This window comes from Gossypium hirsutum, chromosome A01 (genome assembly GCF_007990345.1).
Source record: "Gossypium hirsutum isolate 1008001.06 chromosome A01, Gossypium_hirsutum_v2.1, whole genome shotgun sequence".
In the NCBI taxonomy this organism is placed as follows: domain Eukaryota; kingdom Viridiplantae; phylum Streptophyta; class Magnoliopsida; order Malvales; family Malvaceae; genus Gossypium; species Gossypium hirsutum.
The window spans coordinates 117,246,229-117,264,256 of record NC_053424.1 but is presented as its reverse complement, the minus strand read 5'-3'; the positions used below and the strand labels follow the sequence as shown (position 1 = coordinate 117,264,256).

General features: G+C 32.5%; 2 protein-coding genes, 1 long non-coding RNA gene and 1 other non-coding gene across 9 annotated transcripts; 1 reads left to right on the top strand and 3 right to left on the bottom strand.

Moving 5' to 3' along the window:
* Positions 1–4,645: 4,645 nt before the first annotated feature.
* Positions 4,646–5,571, bottom strand: LOC107942123 (uncharacterized). Its single transcript, XR_005928257.1, has 2 exons — positions 5,149–5,571; positions 4,646–5,061 (listed from the first exon to the last, which is right to left on the bottom strand). It is a non-coding gene; the product is annotated as an uncharacterized lncRNA (long non-coding RNA).
* Positions 5,572–7,062: 1,491 nt separating this feature from the next.
* On the bottom strand, positions 7,063–7,145 carry TRNAL-UAA (transfer RNA leucine (anticodon UAA)). Its single transcript has one exon. It is a non-coding gene; the product is annotated as a tRNA-Leu (tRNA).
* A 1,126-nt stretch (positions 7,146–8,271) lies between these two features.
* Positions 8,272–11,378, bottom strand: LOC107942128 (histone deacetylase HDT1). Of its 6 annotated transcripts, none has more exons than XM_016875773.2 (8): positions 11,140–11,378; positions 10,133–10,209; positions 9,814–10,045; positions 9,545–9,726; positions 9,041–9,148; positions 8,849–8,939; positions 8,577–8,724; positions 8,272–8,487 (listed from the first exon to the last, which is right to left on the bottom strand). In XM_016875773.2, exons 1-8 carry the CDS (start codon positions 11,150–11,152, stop codon positions 8,424–8,426), a joined length of 915 nt encoding a protein of 304 aa, XP_016731262.2. In that variant the 5' UTR covers positions 11,153–11,378; the 3' UTR covers positions 8,272–8,423. The 6 variants fall into 6 exon arrangements, with proteins under 6 accessions (XP_016731262.2, XP_016731265.2, XP_016731264.2 ...); XM_016875776.2 differs by having other exon boundaries at positions 8,577–8,709; XM_016875775.2 differs by having other exon boundaries at positions 9,820–10,045; positions 11,140–11,356.
* An 856-nt stretch (positions 11,379–12,234) lies between these two features.
* LOC107942121 (delta(14)-sterol reductase-like) lies at positions 12,235–17,918 on the top strand. Its single transcript, NM_001327461.1, is given in 13 exon segments — positions 12,235–12,328; positions 12,420–12,537; positions 12,630–12,700; positions 13,219–13,275; positions 13,723–13,814; positions 14,355–14,402; positions 14,531–14,651; positions 14,745–14,791; positions 15,707–15,788; positions 16,814–16,890; positions 16,976–17,095; positions 17,516–17,590; positions 17,684–17,918. Coding segments are annotated over 13 exon segments (1,110 nt in total). The 5' UTR covers positions 12,235–12,280; the 3' UTR covers positions 17,838–17,918.
* The last annotated feature ends 110 nt before the right edge of the window (positions 17,919–18,028 follow it).

Below are 18,028 nucleotides of genomic sequence, written 5' to 3'. Positions count from 1 at the left end.
ACAAAACAAAGGAATGGGTGAAATTCAAAGTAAACTTCATTATCTCTGGCAAACTGACTAACAGACATTAAATTTTTGCATACAGTAGGGACATGGAGAACATTTTAAAGGCACAAAAGCCTAGAACCAGCCAGCACACTAGTGGAACCTACATTAGCAATAGGGACAGAACCACCATTCTCTATTGACACATGCCTCATACCTGTATAGAGAGCAACATTTGTAAAAGGTGTTATATTTGGAGTGATATGATTTGTCGCACTAGAGTCCGGATACCAGGCTTGGTCAGAACCTGCAGTGAAGGAAGGTCGAGATGATTGATGGGAGTATGATGCATGAGGCTGATAACATGGACTGCATCTGTGAGAGCAAGTGGGCCCAGAAAAATTTCTCTAATCTTGGAACTGATGATAGTTAATTGATACTAACTGGTTGGGACTGACCCCCAAGAATGTTTCTTAAAATTTGTGGTAGCAGGTCTAAACCAAGTGGCCAAATTTGCCACATAGCTAGCATTGTGGCTTAGAACGAGACCAGTCTCGACCATTTGTACAGCCCTTGCCACAAGACCAACCATGACCATGTCCTCGATGACCATGTTTGTACTCCTGTTGATAGTTATTTGAAGTCCCAGTGTGCTTTGAAGTTTCAACAGTATCCTATTTTTGATGCGAAACCATGGTTGCTTACAATGGCACTTCTGTTAGGAGAGCTATTTGCCTTGTTTCACAATCAAGTAACATCTCAGTTAGTAGGTCAAGAGACGTTGGAGTAGCCAATGCAAGCACGCGAATGGATTCGTATTCCATCGAAAGCCCTACTAAAATGATACTGACCAATTCTTGCTTAGTAATTGGACTACCAGCAGCGATGAGACTATCACTCAAGCTCTTCACTTTGGCCAAATATTCTTTAACTGTAAGATTTTCTTTCTTGAGGGAGTATAAAGCATGACACATGTTGGATATTTTGACGTCAGACTTGGTGCCAAATCTTTGTTCAATGACTGTCTAGACATCAAAGCTGGTCTTGGCCATCGTGAGATGCACCAAGATCTCATCGTGACTGTAAAAAGCAACCAAGAAGCTAGGAACTTGTCCTACTTCTTATGAAGAAGAAACGATGATTATCAACGAGCTGGCCATCAGGTCCAGGTATGAGAGGAGATGGAATAAAGACTGTGCCAAGTACAAACCCTTTCAAGCTCATATCCTTCAAGGATTAGTAAGATTTAATGTTTCCATAATAAGAAGTTATGTTCACTAAGCTTGACTGTATCATGTTTGGAGAAGTACTAGATGTTCGACAAAGGAGTAGTGATCTGACCTTGTGAAAGGAGCGCTCCCTCGGTGTTGGTCGAGTGTCGTGGTGTATCACTCGCAGGTAAGGTTTCAGTAGCCATGAACGAAGCAAAAAGGAGAATAAAGAGAAAAAAAACTCAACTATGCCGAGAACCCTATGGCTCTTGATACCATGTCAAGATCACACTAACGTATGGGTGAAAACCATATTTCTTACTTACTTTATTAATGCAAGCAAACGTGTATTTAATACATGAAGGAGAAGTTAACACTAACTGACTAATAGCTGTTAACTACCTCAGCTTAACAACTAACTAACTGTCTAACTGACTAACTGCTAATTTTTTAATCCTAACTGTCGAAACCATTTTTGACTTTTGAAAAACGGGGATCGACTTTAAAATATGTTATAGAGTCGCCACCAATCCTTTTTGTTTAGGTGTGATCGGATCACTTAATAAAACATTTTATTTTATTAAAATATTAATTTTGGCCTACGAAAGTTAAGAAAATGGGTTTGGGAGTCGGTTACGTACGAGGAAGGATTAGTACCCTCGCAACGCCCAAAATTGGTACCTAATTGATTGATTAATGTCCTAATGTTGAAAATTTGAAAAGATTTTAAAATACAATCCCATATAAAAATGTTTGAATATACTTGAATTGGATGCTAAGACTTTCTTGTCCCGAAGGAATAAAATGTCATATCCAACACGTTAGAGTACAATATTTCAAACCCTCGATACGAAGATCATCTTATGATTTCCAAAATTTATGCATTGAAGTTTTAAAAAGATATTTGGTTATTTGGTCAACAAAAAATCGAAACCCAGCACGTTAAGGCACGATTTCTCGACTTTCAAAACATGAAATATTGCCTTGTTTTTTTAATTTAAGAAAACATGGACGAAATTTCGAAAGGATATTTAGTTATTCGGTCAAACGAAAAATTGAAACCCAGCACGTTAGAACACGATTTCTTGAATTACCAAACATGAAATATTACCTTGTTTTGAGAAGTTTTTAAATAGGAGCAATTATAAAAACGAATTTGAAATACATTTATTTGGCTTGTTTGAAGTAAACAAATAATATAAAGGAAGATAAATTTGAAATCGACAATGTAAAAAAAAACAATTTAAAAGTAAATTATGTGTATATAAACAAATAATACATGCAAAAATTTGAAATAAATCATAAAATAAATAAAATAAAAAATAATTAATACATAAAATATAGAGTTTAACATATAAATAAATTTCAAAATAAGTATTATAAGAAAAAATTTAAAATTAGTACCATACAAAACAATTTAAAACCAAAATTGATAAATAAAAATATAATATAAATTATGTACATAAAAATAATAATTTATACCCATATAAAATTTTAAAACGAATAATGTACATATTAGAAAGTTTTAACATAAATGAATTATATAAATACAACCATATTAAAATATACAAAACAATATATATGAATAACAATATATATAATATGAAATCAATAATCATACAAAATAATTTGAAACGAGATTTATTCATCAACAATTAATAATATACATAAAATGAAGAACTTAGTATAAATAATGTATATATAAAAAAATAATAAGAAAGTGCTTGAAATAAACAAAATATATAATTTAAAATTGGGTCCTTAAAAGAAACAAATGATATACATAAATAGATTTAAAAGAAAAAATATATAAACAAGTTTGAAAGAGAATTTAAATAAGTAATTTAATATAAAAGAGAATTATATAAATCTTTAAAACATAGAATTATATAAAAGAGAATTTTAAAATGTACAAATTATAAAATAAAACAAATTTTAAAAAATATATATACACATGAAAGTATAAAAATAATGAACTAAGATAATGTAAAAATCAATGAAATAGCTCAAAATAATATATTAAAATAATTTATAAAAAAATGAGTAATAAATAAATTAAAAAGAGTAAAAGAATTACATAAACTAAAAAAAATTAAATTGAAGCAAAAACAAAATCAAGAGGATAATTTAGAAACAAATCAAATTATTAACAGAGTCAAGGACTAAAATAAAATATGCACAAACAAACGAGGACTAAAAATGAAAATTTCCCAAGTCCCAAAACACGGCGCTTAGGCGCGGAATAAGTTGAAATGGCGCGCAAATTCCAGGGAAAATTTTAAATATATATATAATAGGGCCTAATTAAATATCAGCGCGAAAGGGAAGGACTAATCGCGCAAATATCCCTTCACTGCAGAAACACGCGGATCCTGAGGGCAATCGGGTTAGGTCACAAGTCAGAGGCTCAAAACGGTGTCGTTTTGGCCTTTGAGAATGCCCTTCGAAACGGCGTCGTTTTCCCTTTGCTATTTAAATTAAAATTTTATTTTAAAATCATTTTAACCATTGTTTTTTTAAAAAAAAAACCTAAAACTTTAGAACACTCTCTCATTTCCTCCCATTCTCTTCCGGCTTGCGGGCTTCATCGACGCCTAATGCGTCTCCATCTCCGACGGGGCTTTAACCGAATCCCCAGGGATCCGTCTGCCCTTGGACCGAAGGAGCAGTCGTTGACTGGGTCGACACCGAACCACAAGTAAGAAAACCTTCCCCCCTTTTTGCATGATAGATTCAAAATAAAGTAAGAAATAAAAGCGAAAAAATAAGGGTAAAAATTGATGAATGAACCATCTTGGAGTATATTTGCTTTCTGTATTCAATTGCTATGTATGCCTTCTTTTTACAGTACAATCGGCCTTTTTTTATAGCTGAATAAAGAATAAAATAAAATAAAATCCAAAAGCCTTTTTTTTTACATTTTCCAGCTATTTTGTTGTTAATTGGTGCTGTTATTTTGTCGTTTTTCACAAGTAAGGAGGCCGTACGGAAGCGTGAGGCTGCGGACATGGCACTATGTACGGCGATGGAGAAGCCGTTCGTGGGCAGCTACGCAAGGTCTTTGCTAGAGTTTCCAGCAGCTGAAATTGTTTGGGTTGTCTGGGCTTGTTTGGGCCATTGGGCCAGTTTTGGGATTGGGCCACTGGGTCCGTGCTAAAATTGGACTACTGAGTCCAAGTATTTGGGTTAAGGTTATTAGGCCGGTAGGTTTTGGGTTTCTATTCGGGTTTCGTGTTAGGTTTATTTAATTTAATTTGGGCTAAAGTTTTATTTGTGAAGTGGGTTTTAGAATTTGTCCTCAACTTATATTTGGGTTTGTACTTATGGACTGTAAACTTTAATTTTTATTTCTAGTTTATAATCTATATTTTGGGCTTTTTATTTGGTTTATTTATTTGTTATAAACAGTTCTAAGGGCTCAGGCGAAATGGGCCTTCTACTTGTCTTTTGGGGAGTGACTAGCTTTGCCTTCTTTTCGAGAGAAGGGGTCTTTTTAGATGACTCAGCATGTCTCTTCTTGCTTGGTCTAACCTAAGGAAAATCAGTCACCAGTGATTATAAAAACTAAGTTAAAACTTAGGCTGAAGCCCCTCAAAGTCCTGAATGACAAACCTAGAGTGTATATATCCTTACCTAGAGCCTATTAGCTGCATATGATACTAAATTACTAATAGCTAGACATCAAACCTGCTCCTGGACTTTTCATCCTTAGTAGAACTATCCTATTCATCCTCATCACTACTATGATTGTCTTTTTTAAGTTCAACAATCTTAACCTGCTTTGTCGTAGTAGGATAAGATGCTACAGGCTTTGACTTTACAAGATTCATTATAGGTTCAGGGAGCTCCTCTTCAAACTCGGTATCTGTGAATAAAAAATGAACCATAATTTACAAATTTATACTATATTAACAAACATCAACAAATAGAAAATACTAGCGTAATAACTTACCACTACCTTGAGATGTATCAACATAATAGCCAGTAACATATACACTGCTATTCTTCCATGTATGGAACAGCTCAAATTTGTCATGCAATGCCAAATCTAATGCTATCTGGGGGCATTTCTCTTGGGAAAGTGTTCCAACCACAAACTTTATTCAATATTACCGCTACAATTGTCTCTTTCTATATTGATAATCTTTGTAGCAGCTAATTCTTTATGCAATATGATTTGTTTAACTGATTTTTTTCCCCCAAATTTTGAACAGGATTGCGAGCACTCCTTTTGTTAGTTGGGCTCCTTGGGATTGGGTCTAAGATGAATTTTGTATCACCAACGGTATGTATTTATCACCTTCATTTTGGTACTTGATAGGATAATTGACATTTATCACCTTCATTTTCTACTTAGTTACCATCATTAAATTACTATGGCTACAATTGATACCTTATCAATTCTCATCAGTTATCTTTATCTCCCTTTATTTAGTAATTAATGATTGTGGGATTGTGTGACATTTATCTTTATCTCATTAGTTATCTTTATCACCCTTTATTTAGTAATTAATGATTGTGGGATTGTGTGACATTTATCTTTATCTCATAAGTTATCTTTATCTCTCTTTATAAGATAATTGACATTTATCACTCTTGAAAGTTTAAGCAAAAAATTCTAAAATATCTTGAAGCTTTTTATATTATTAATAATTATAAAAAATATAAAATTACAAAAATGTATGTTGAAAATGAACTTAGACAATTGTCTAATTGTCTATGTTCATTATGCTTGTGAAAAAAATCGAAGTCTTTTTATATTATTATTTTGAAATTATAATAAAATATAAAATTATTCAAAAATGAACACCCAGATTGAATTTAGACAAATAAACATCTGACTTCATCTACACCTGGACATTGCTTGTCCAAATTCATCATGCACATGAAATAAATAAATAAATAAACAAATAAATTTTTATATTGTTATTTTTAAAATTCTACAAATTATGTCAAAAATATTATTTTTATAAATTTTTTAAGACATGTGTTGATAGTTTATTGGCTCTCAGTACAAAAGTTAACAGCATCAACCAAATACCTACAAAAATTACCCATTTGGTTCAAGTTTAGGTACCAATTATATTTACAAAAAGTTTAAATACCAACTAAGTACAAGATGTCAAATGCAAGGACTAAAATGTTCAATAACCCTATAATAAAGAGTCGTTATGTTGTCATGTATATGAGAAAAAAAAATTAAAAACAATAATAAAAATAATTCTTCTCTTTAGAATTTTATGATTTTTTCTTGAACTTTTTATTTAGTTATAATATCAAAAAAATATTTTTTCTATAATTTTGGATAAAAAATTATGAATTTTAAGTTTTTTTTTTAATTTAAAATATTTTTAGACTTTTAAATTCTTTAATTTATTATTAAGAAACATTGTTAAAATATTACAATAATATCTTAAACCATTTGAGTTAACATGCCACATTATCATAAAATATAATAACTCAATAATATTAATAACTATTACATAGTTTTCGTAAATTGAGTGACTAAAATATAATTTTAATTGAAGTTTAATAACGATTGATGGAATTTACCCAAACAGAATACATTAATTACATCAGTATCACATGCAAGCAAAACAATACTAAAACTTCATCCAACATCAACATATATGTCAAAATCTATATAAATACATTAAACACATTATTAAAAAAAATTAAGGTTAAATTCTATTATTAGTCCTCGTACTTTGTAAAAACTATGGAATTAGTCTATGTACTCTAATTTAATCAATTTTTATCATATACTTTTCAAATTAGCCACATTTAGTATATGGATTAAATCCACAACTTTCACAAAATAAAGTATTAATAACAAATTTTATTCAAAAGTTAAAATAAAAAAAATTGCAGGCTGTGGGGTTTGAACCCACGCGCACTTGAGTGCAGAAGATCTTAAGTCTTCCCCCTTAACCACTCGGGCAAACCTGCTGCTGCTTGATACTTGCTAAAATTTAATTTATATACTTAAATTAGTACTTCATCAGCGACTTCAGATCAAAATCTAGTGGCTTGCATATATTTTAATTGAGTAAAAAGAAGTATTAAAAGTTGAAATTAGAATTTTAATTTAAATAGAAGCAATAAAAATTGTAATGCTACGTTTTTCTTTTTTTGAAAATAAGATGTTATGCTCTGTTTTGTTTCTTAATATTATTATAGTATTCATGAATGATGGATTTTTGTCTCTATGATTCAATTTGATTGTTTTTAATTTTTATATTGTTTAGATTTTGAAATTTCAATTCTAATTTAAATCATAACCTTTAAATATATTAATCAAAATAATTACGATATAATATATTTGTTATATAAAATTTTAAAAATAATTAAATTTAACTTAAAAAATTAAAACCACCTATACTAACTTAGTCATTTTCGATATTTGAAAATTTGAGTACTAGCGAAATTTGGAGTAGCTAAACAAAAGAACATAAAAGAAAAACTAGTAATCGATAAAGTATTTCACCATATTTGAACAGAAAACCGGCCTTAATATCAATAATGGATTATAATGAAATGCAAATTAATATAAATTGATTGAATCAAATTTAAAAAAGAAATTATAATTCTTTTAAATAATTTATTTGATTTAAATTAAACGAACCAAAAATCATTAACCACTGAAAACGTTTTCCAAAAATTTCATTCTTATATTCTTTGGATAAAAATATAGTTTTCCTCCTTTCAAGCCAAGTCCACAAATGAAATGAATAAATATATCTTCTATTTTTTCATTTTCGTTTCTTCTCATAAAGCCTTCAATGAGGCCCATGAAGTGTTCATCTACAGTCAGTGATATCGTCCCAACTGCGTTAGCTATGACACTCAAATCGGGGAATGAAGCAAAAGCCAACCAATGAAGCTGTAATAACTAGACATCAACGCAGCATAACACTCTGAATCCGATCGGAGGTTGCAAGCAGCTGCGTATCAACTCGGTTCGATTTCTTATAAACTATTTATACTTTCAATTCAAAGTAGTAAAGAACCAAACAATCAATACCGAACTGTAATGAATTTAGTTCTAGCTGGCAATTTCATTCAAGACCTTATAAACCTGTTAATTTGTAATTTCATTCAAAAGGACCATTTTCAAACATAAGGCAATTATGTACTACTACATTAACTACATTCAACTAGTCATGTCCACTTGTCCATTCTAGAAACAAACAAAATTTGAACGACGACCCTAAACCAGTTCACTTTTTACGCTTGAGTGCCATGCTTTGCTTTGGAATGAGATTGTAAAGCATTTTCAGAGCCAAATGATCTGGAAAGTTTTCAAGACACATGTTAATATTATTCCAAATGTAATTACTAGTAATTGGTTTAAATGCTGGATAGAAAAGAGGAACTGACCTGCCGCAGGACTTGCAAGGGAATGAACCACCGGACTTTGGAGTCTGCTTCACCTGTGCAGCAGCAGCTGATGTTTTCCCAGCCTTTTTGGAAGGGTGAGGGGTTGCAGTATGTCCACCCGCTTTCTTGCCATCTGCACCAGAATGAACTAGAATAGAGAAATTGGAAATAAGGAACACATTTTACAATTGACGAAATGGGCATTATGATCACTCATTAGTAAAATAGCAATCAAAATCTCTAGAAGGGCAAAGATGGAAGGGAAAATCTGCCTGTCTTTTGGGGAGTGACCAGCTTTGCCTTCTTTTCGGGAGTAGGGGTCTTTTTAGATGACTCAGCAGGTCTCTTCTTGCTTGGTCCAGCCTAAGGAAAATTGGCACAAGTGATTATAAAAACTAAGTTAAAACCTAGGCTGAAGCCCCTCAAAGTCCTGAATGACAAACCTAAAGTGTATATATCCTTACCTTCTCAGGAGTCTTTTGATCCTCATCTAAGCTTTCTTCATCACTATCATCCTCATCACTGTCAGCATCATCAGTATCATTCTCACCATTAACCAGCATGCGAGGTTCCTAAAATGATAGACAGAATCAACACTAATTAGACACGGTATTTCATAGATTGGGTTACGAGGCAACAATGAAAACAGCAATATACAAACAAACACTCCTATCAACACCAAGCTAGAGACAGAAAAGATTCATTTCAGAAAATCATCAGGTGAAATAAAGAAATAGCAGTAAGGTAAAAAGCTAAAAAAAAACAAGGGACACGTTGAAAGATTTGCTAGGTTCATTCCACGGGTAGTGTAGGTATACATTTACAAGTATTTATCCTGATGTAGCAGTTACTGGTAATCGTTCACTACCCCCCTCTTTCAACTATTCAGATTTATGATTAACCCATAAAATCATGAAGAGCCTATCAGCTGCATATGATACTAAATTACTAATAGCTAGACATCTAACCTGCTCCTCACTGGACTCTTCATCCTCAGCAGAACTATCCTCTTCATCCTCATCACTATTATCATCATCTTTTTTAGGTTCAACAATCTTAACCTGCTTTGTCGTAGTAGGATCAGATGCTGCCGGCTCTGACTTTACAAGATTCATTGTAGGTTCAGGGAGCTCCCCTTCAGACTCAGTATCTGTGAATAAAAAATGAATCATAATTTATGGATTCATACTATATTAACAAACATCAACAAATAGAAAATACTAGTGTAATAACTTACCACTACCTTGAGATGTATCAACATAATAGCCAGTGACATATACGCTGCCATTCTTCCACGTATGGAACAGCTCAAATTTGTCATGCAATACCAAATCCAATGCTATCTGGGGGCATTTCTCTTGGGAAAGTGTTCCAACCACAAACTTCTGATTTTTGAATTTGAGATAGAGACAAATGGTTTCCTTTCCTTTTTCTTTCTTGTTATCACCAGTCCCCTCACCAAGGGCAACCTGAGAGTTATATAATGGGAAATTTTATAACTAGATATAAATAATATCAACACAAAAATATGGAAATCAAAGTTTCTTAAGAATTACCTGTGAAAGATGCAAGATCCTACTGCCATCATCCTCCAGTTCAACCTCAAAGTTCTGTCCACTTTTAACTTCAACACCTACATATATATAGCCAAATATGGAAAGCTCATAATTCATTACATTACAGAGGCAAAAATGGAAGGATACAATGATTGGAAAAAAACCATAAAAAAAATTACAATATGTAACATTAAAAAAACAACAACATGCAGTCACTGTTAAGAATGGAACACTTCAAAAAGATAACATCATGAAATACAAATACACGATACCGACAATAGTAGCAAAGAGAACATATTCTAAACTGTTCCCTAACGGTACTACCATATCAATTACAACCTCAAAACAGTTTCAATATCTTAGCATGAGCATGAAACAAAGTCATAAACAAACAAATCAAAGGAGAACGACAGATACAAATTCTTAATACAAATCCTAAGAAATAATAACTTAAAAACAAGAAAAAACCCCATTTCAATCATTTGCTCCCCCTTCAACCATTCTAGGGTTTTACAAACTCTAGATGATAGCGATACACAGGGACGACGGAAGGGGAAAAAAAGGCACAATGACAAAACATAGAACGTAATTTTTATTTTTTATTTTATTAAACAACGAATGGAAAAAAAAAGTGATTTTCTTTAAATATTCATGAAATGAAACCCAAGAAAACAGTTCAAAAGGCAAAAATAAACTTAAATACGAAATGTAATGCATTTTATGATGTTAATCTGAAATTTTACATAAATCTTAATAACAGAACAAATGTCGCTTAACTCATATATTAATAAGATTTTCAACGCTAAAGAAAGTAAAAATTGATCTGCAAAAAAGAAAAAGAAAAAGAAAAATCTTGACGGAAATCAATATCTGAACACAAGATATTAACAAATCAGAGATCAACATAATAGAATGAAGAAACACAAGCAATCATTAATTTCAGCCGATTTAGTAACTCAAAAGAAAAAAAAAAGAGAACCAAAGCGAAAGGAGAAAAATAAGATTACCCCAAAACTCCATGGAGAGCGTGACAGAAGCAAAGTTAGGGTTTTTCCGAGTTCTTTTTTGAGAAGTAATTTCCCAAAATAAAGTTGGATTAAAGACTTAGGCAATGGAGAGAAATAGAGAGAATCGGGGCATTGGCTGTGATCTGGTGTTGCGTATAGCACCGTAAAAAGATTCTACTGTGTGGCCTTTCTTTAGGGTGATTGTTTGGCCTTACATAGCATTTTTTCGGTAAAAGTGCACCTATCTTATAATTTTGTTACGATTTTTTACTAGGTACTAAACTATTAGTAAATTTATGTTTTGATCATTTAATTTTAAAAAATTATAAAATAGTCACTAAACTATTTAAATATTTTAATATAAGTCATTAACTATCAGATCAATTTGAATTTAAGGTATGTTCACTGATCATCGAATCGTTACTTGGAGCTTGTAAGCTGAACTTTTTCTCTCAGTGACTTAGATAAGAACTTTCGAATAGCTCAACATCTTAAATGAAAATTTTTAAATAATTCAATGACCATTTTGTAACTTTTTGAACTTGAGTGATCAAAACATAAACTTACTAATAGTTTAGTGACCTTGGGTGTAAGGCTAAATTGATAGAATGTATAAATATTAATGGGCTAAATTTATTATTAGACCAATAAAAAAAGCCAAGTCAAACTTAGGCTATCAACTTAATGACATGGTGACTAAAAAATCTAATTTTAAAATTTTGGTGATTAAATTTAAAAAAAAATATAATTGGATGATCAAGATAGAAATGCTCTCATAATTGAGTGACCGTTTATGTAGCTTATAAAAGGATCTCATCTAAGTCATTTCAAACACAATGGCTCAGTGACTAAAATAACGATTTTGGATAGATTATTGGTCAAATTAAAAATTTTCATAGTTTGGTGATCAAAATAAAAACACGAGAAAAGTTTAGTGACAATTAGAGAGTCTATCCCAAACTTTAAGTTTAAATTCGAAATTGAGATATAGTTTAGGGGCCAAATATGAAATAAACCTAAAAAGTTACAGCAAAGTGAAATTTTAGTAGTGGAAGGGCAGTTTACGCCAGTGTGGTTAGCGGAGGAAGCAGAGCTCAAAATTTCTTCAAATCCAGATTCAAACTTCATCATGAACAGAGAAATGGATCTGGGTTTTCTTCTACAGGCTTTAATTCCCTCTTGGATCTCTGTAATCAACTATTCCTCATTGTTTCAGTACATTTTAGCTTTTCTTTTGAAAACTATATATATATATATATATAAAAACTCTTTTCTTGTAGGTTGCTGTATTGTTGATATTCTTTGCTTACTTAGCTATTGCTGGATCTATGTTACCTGGAAAACTTGTTCCTGGAGTCACATTACAAGACGGGTCTCATCTCTATTACCGCTGCAATGGTCTCTTTTTATGTTGATAATCTTTGTAACAGCTAATTCTTTATGCAATATGATTTGTTTAATTAATTTTTTCCACCCCAAATTTTGAACAGGATTGCGAGCTCTTCTTTTGTTAGTTGGGCTCCTTGGGATTGGGTCTAAGATGAATTTTGTATCACCAACGGTATGTATTTACTAGTTTGCTACTAATGGAATCTGATTTTCCATGTATTTGTCTTTGGTTGAATTGAATGGCATTTTGTTAAGCTTCTATTTGTGTAAATTGTTAATATCAGTAGGCAAAAAAGGTGCTTTAAGTAAGCTTTTTTTACTTTTTACTTTTCTGTGAATTTTGGTTTGGTTTCTGTATAATGCAATTCATTTACCAATTGAGGCCAGAATTTAATTCACATCAGCTCAAATATTGAAGATACTGGCTTTTTCTTCTTCATTTCCCCGATATCTTTCTGTATTTGATTCACCATTTTGAATAGTTAGAGTGATTCAGAGGGCATGCTTTGCAACTGAATGTCAAGGGATTTATCTTATATGTATGTGGTCATATTGTTTCGTTTTCTGGTTGTATGTTGTTGAATTGCTAGCCTGGACATATTGCTTTTAAACCCCGGAAACAAGGGATTTGAGATTTTGTATCTTTCAATGCAAAACTTTTCAGTGGCTGTTTTATGCAAATGTTTGCAGGTAATATCCGACAGAGGACTTGAGCTGTTATCGACAACTTTCATATTCAGTTTTCTTGTAAGTTGCTGTCAATTTTCTGATAGGTTGTTTTAGGCATACAGTAATCCTTTATTTGCATGAAGTACTGAAACTCCTTAGAGTCTAATTCGTATTGGTAGAACATTGGGAGCATGCATTTATATTCAAATATAACTTGGTTTATGCTGTATCAAATGTTTTTAAGTCTTGGAACTTCTTTTTAAAATTATTGGCTTGCTAAGATCCTCCCTATGGAGTGACAATATAAAAAATGCACAAATTGTCTGCCAATGTGAATAGGTCAACTCATGACTTTGGCAGAATTGTTGCTCAGGATGTATAGCAGCCTCCGTGGTGTAACTATAGGCTATTGTTTACACTTTAGTCTTCCTTTTATATCTTTTTCTTTCCTTGGTGTGGAATTGCTATTTATTTAATTTTCTTTTTCTCTAATTTGTCTTTCCATTTGCCATCTCCCTTTTTCAGACAATGGTAGTACTCTATGCTGCTGGCTGCAGGTCACGCAGTAAAGGTTCTTCATTAAAGCCTCACATCACAGGGAACCTGATACATGACTGGTACTCTTGTTAGCAAGTTACTTTAATGTTTTGATGCTCATCCTTTTAGCAGCTTCTATGACCTGCATGAAAGGAATATTTCTATTTTGTGTTATTTAACTATATTTTTTTAAAAGGAACAGTTAGGATATAGAGGAATGCTAAATTTGTCATCCCCCAGAAATTCCTTCATATGTGTTCTTTATCTCCTACGAAAAATCAAACGTTAGGCTTCTTGTAATCATGGGATTGTTTAAACCCATCTTATTTTGGTACTTGATAGGATAATTGACATTTATCCCCTTCATTTTCTACTTAGTTACCATCATTAAATTGCTATGGATACAATTGATACCTTAACAATTCTCATCAGTTATCTTTATCTCCCTTTATATAGTAATTAATGATTGTGTGACATTGAAAATGATAGTTTCAGTTTTTCTGTTCTTTTCTCTATTTCAAGTCGATTTTTCTACCTTTTTTTTTCTGTGCTGCCTTCTAAAGTAACAAGAAAATAGCTATTGGGGTTATTGACATTTGTGCCATTGTCTGATCTTATAGGTGGTATGGGATACAGCTTAATCCTCAGTTTATGGGTATTGATCTCAAGTATGTGATTCACTTTTACTGATTATTTGATATTATATAGTCTTGGTTGTTTGGTCTCCTTATGATATCTGTCTGTCTATGCTATGATGAACATATTCCGTTTACTGATGATGGAATCATCTATGTAGGTTCTTCTTTGTTAGAGCTGGAATGATGGGATGGCTAATTATCAATCTATCAGTTCTTGCAAAAAGTGTTCAAGATGGCTCTTTAAGCCAATCAATGATCCTTTACCAGTTATTCTGTGCGGTAATCTGATTGTTCTAATGAAGTCGCTGAGAATTATCTTACATGTTTTATACCAAAGCTAAGTAGCTTTTGTTTCATGCATCTTTGTTCCAGTTCTACATCCTGGACTATTTTGTGCATGAGGAGTACATGACCTCCACGTAAGTTCCATTGCGTTTATGCTACAATTATCGTAGAATAACTTCTAACTCTAATCATGCCACTCATTAGCCCAATTAAATATCAGAGATGGCTAGCTAATAATTGACTATGTCTCTCAGTAAGGTCATTGTTCTTCATATTAGTCAGCCAGATTTAGACCTTGCAGTCGTGTATTTGTATCTTGTTTGTGTTTTTTCATATGTAATAATCATGTTCAAGGTATTATATATTATAAAGTTTGATAAGTTAATAATTCGTGTTACATAGCTTTTGCCATGTTTGTCTATCCATGCTATGTTCATGTTGTTTCTTTGTCATTTTGTGTTTTATCTTCTTTCTTTTTTATCCAATGTTCGTGATGTATAACCATATTGTGTCTGGAGTTGCGAGGTCTAGCTAGATTAGGAGAAGTTATGAGGATTAATTCCTAATAGTCATCTTTCGGTACCAAGCTCCAGTATCTAATGATGACATTGCTCTTTATGTTGTTGAGCTTTGCTGGAAGTAGTTATTAACATTAGTTTCTAATATTTACCAACTTGAAAGACTTGCATTGGACAAGGTATTCATGTAACTAAAGCATGTCGTCTAATGTAATTCATCCACAGTATTCTAAATAATACCGTTGAATAACTGAGATAAGTCAAGCTACATAAGTAAAACCATGTTGAATATGAACAAATTGTTCTCAAAATCAAGCTTTAGTTTGTAAATGCTTGCTTGCCTTGTGCTTGATGTTCAATTTAGAAAGAGAATTATGAATCCTTGGTTGAAATATGGTTTTCTATATAGTTATTTCTCTCCTTGAGCATTCTTGTCTCCTGTCCCTTGACCCGAGTTATGTAATGTTTTTATTTGGTCATTTCTATATGAGAAACCCACTTGACTCACTAGTATTTGCTTTTGTTTTACAGTTGGGACATAATTGCCGAAAGGTTAGGCTTCATGTTGGTGTTTGGAGATCTAGTGTGGATTCCCTTCACATTTAGCATCCAGGCATGTAACTTTTACTTGGATAGAAAACTTTATCTGCAAATTGCACATAGGGATGTAAATGAGACAGCTGTACGCGCAAACTATTCAGTTCAACGCAAGAAGGCCTGAAATTTGATTTGGTCATTCTTGAGTTGAGCTTGAGCTGCTTGATCTATTGACCAAACAGAATTTGAGTATCTTAATACTCGACTTGAGCAGCTTGTAAACCTAATTGAGCTTTTTTTTATAAACATATTTTAATATTTTGATATCAAATTTCTGCTTTAGCCAAAAAAAATTGTATATGGAACGAGCTCGAACTTCAACTTGAGTTTGAGTATTTAAATCATCTAAACGAGCTTAATTGAGCTGAGGTCGAATAATTCGATTTTATTTCAAGCTGAGCTTGACCTTAGATAGTAATATTGTATTGAGCTTGAGCTGAGTTTCAAGCAGTGAGTTTTGAATCAAGCCTGAGTTCGAGCTTGTCAGTGTTCGAGTTCGACTCAGCTCGATTACAGCCCTAGTTGCACCACATCGTTCTTTATGAGTTCCATAATCTTGTGAAATAATAGAATGGTTCAATTGTTTGCATTGCTTGAAAGTCTATCCCGGAAAGCAGGCTCTATTACTGCCATCATTTTCCAATCCTTGTTGGGATGCTCTAAGTGATGGCATCATTGTGTCTTTAGACATATGGTTCGTATGCTCTGGGTGATGGCATCATTATGTGACTGCTTGCGATTTGAATCCATTGATGAATGTTTTCCATGCTTTATGGTATTCCGATAACTTTTGGAAGGCATCTAACTTACATTTTTTATATCATGGAATCCCCGTATTGCTGCACCTATTTAAAGCTGTTGCTCCTCTTTATAATGGATTCAACCGTCAAATAGATATTGGAATGATTTGTACAAAAGAAATCAGTACTTTTAGTGAGAAATATGTTCTCAATGAAACTTTAGATGCACTTAGCACTTTGTATCAAGAAACAATATCGGTTTTGACTTTTGTTTAATATCTCATCTTCACCTTTGCTATAGGGTTGGTGGCTTTTGAATAACAAAGTGGAGCTGACAACAGCCGCTGCAATAGCAAATTGTTTTGTTTTTCTGATCGGGTAACTTTCTGCCAGCATGTAGGATATATTTTCCTGATTTGCGTGACTTTTTACTGTGTCTTAATCACTCTGTGTGAATTTGCAGGTATCTTGTATTTAGAGGAGCCAATAAGCAAAAGCATATATTCAAACAGAACCCAAAAGCGCTTATATGGGGTAAACCTCCAAAGGTTATCGGCGGAAAGCTGCTTGCTTCTGGTTATTGGTAAGATTTCCATCTCACCATTATTCCCTCTGGTCATTTACGTTATTGCAACTGTTAGTTTTGATTTGTCTGGTGCAGTTATTATGACAAATAAGCCTAAAATGATTTTTACACAATCGTAGTCTTTAGACTGATCAAAGATAGTCAGAGGGAATGTTGGAGTTTATCGAATTAAGTTTTCAAAAACCATACATGTTTCAAATCATCCCTGAATGTGTTATATAACATACGTGCTGCGACTCTTTCTTGGACACATATTTGGCACCTCAGATAAGTATATGTTACTTAGGGTATAAGCTTCACAAATATAACCATAATTTTTTCAGTAAGATTGTGATGTACCAATCTGGCAAAAGCTTTCTCGAGTGATTTTTCCTATGCTCTTGTTGCTTCTTATCTGATTGCAGTATTTCTTTATAGGGGAATTGCAAGGCACTCAAATTACCTAGGGGATTTGTTGCTGGCTTTATCTTTCAGTTTACCTTGCGGATTAAGGTAACTTTCTGAATTATATGCTTGATAACACCGACATAGTCCTACCCCTTATCTGCTTATTTCGTAAAACCATTTCCCCTGTTGTTTTCACAGTTCCCCGATTCCGTACTTCTACCCGATTTATCTGTTTATTCTATTGGTATGGAGAGAAAGACGAGATGAAGCACGATGTGCAGAGAAGTACAAAGATATATGGGCAGAATATTGCAGGCTTGTACCGTGGAGAATATTTCCATATCTGTATTAGTCACAAAATGCTGGAAAAATCTATTCAAATTGCTTGAGTTTAACTTGTAATCATGAATATAGCTTGCATCTTGGTTAGTTTTTTTGACTATTTTACTAGGACTTGATTGTGTTGGATATCAATAAGTTCAAATTTTTAAAAAAGTTTTTCCAAGGTCATATTCTCTTACTAATGTATATATGTAATTAAAA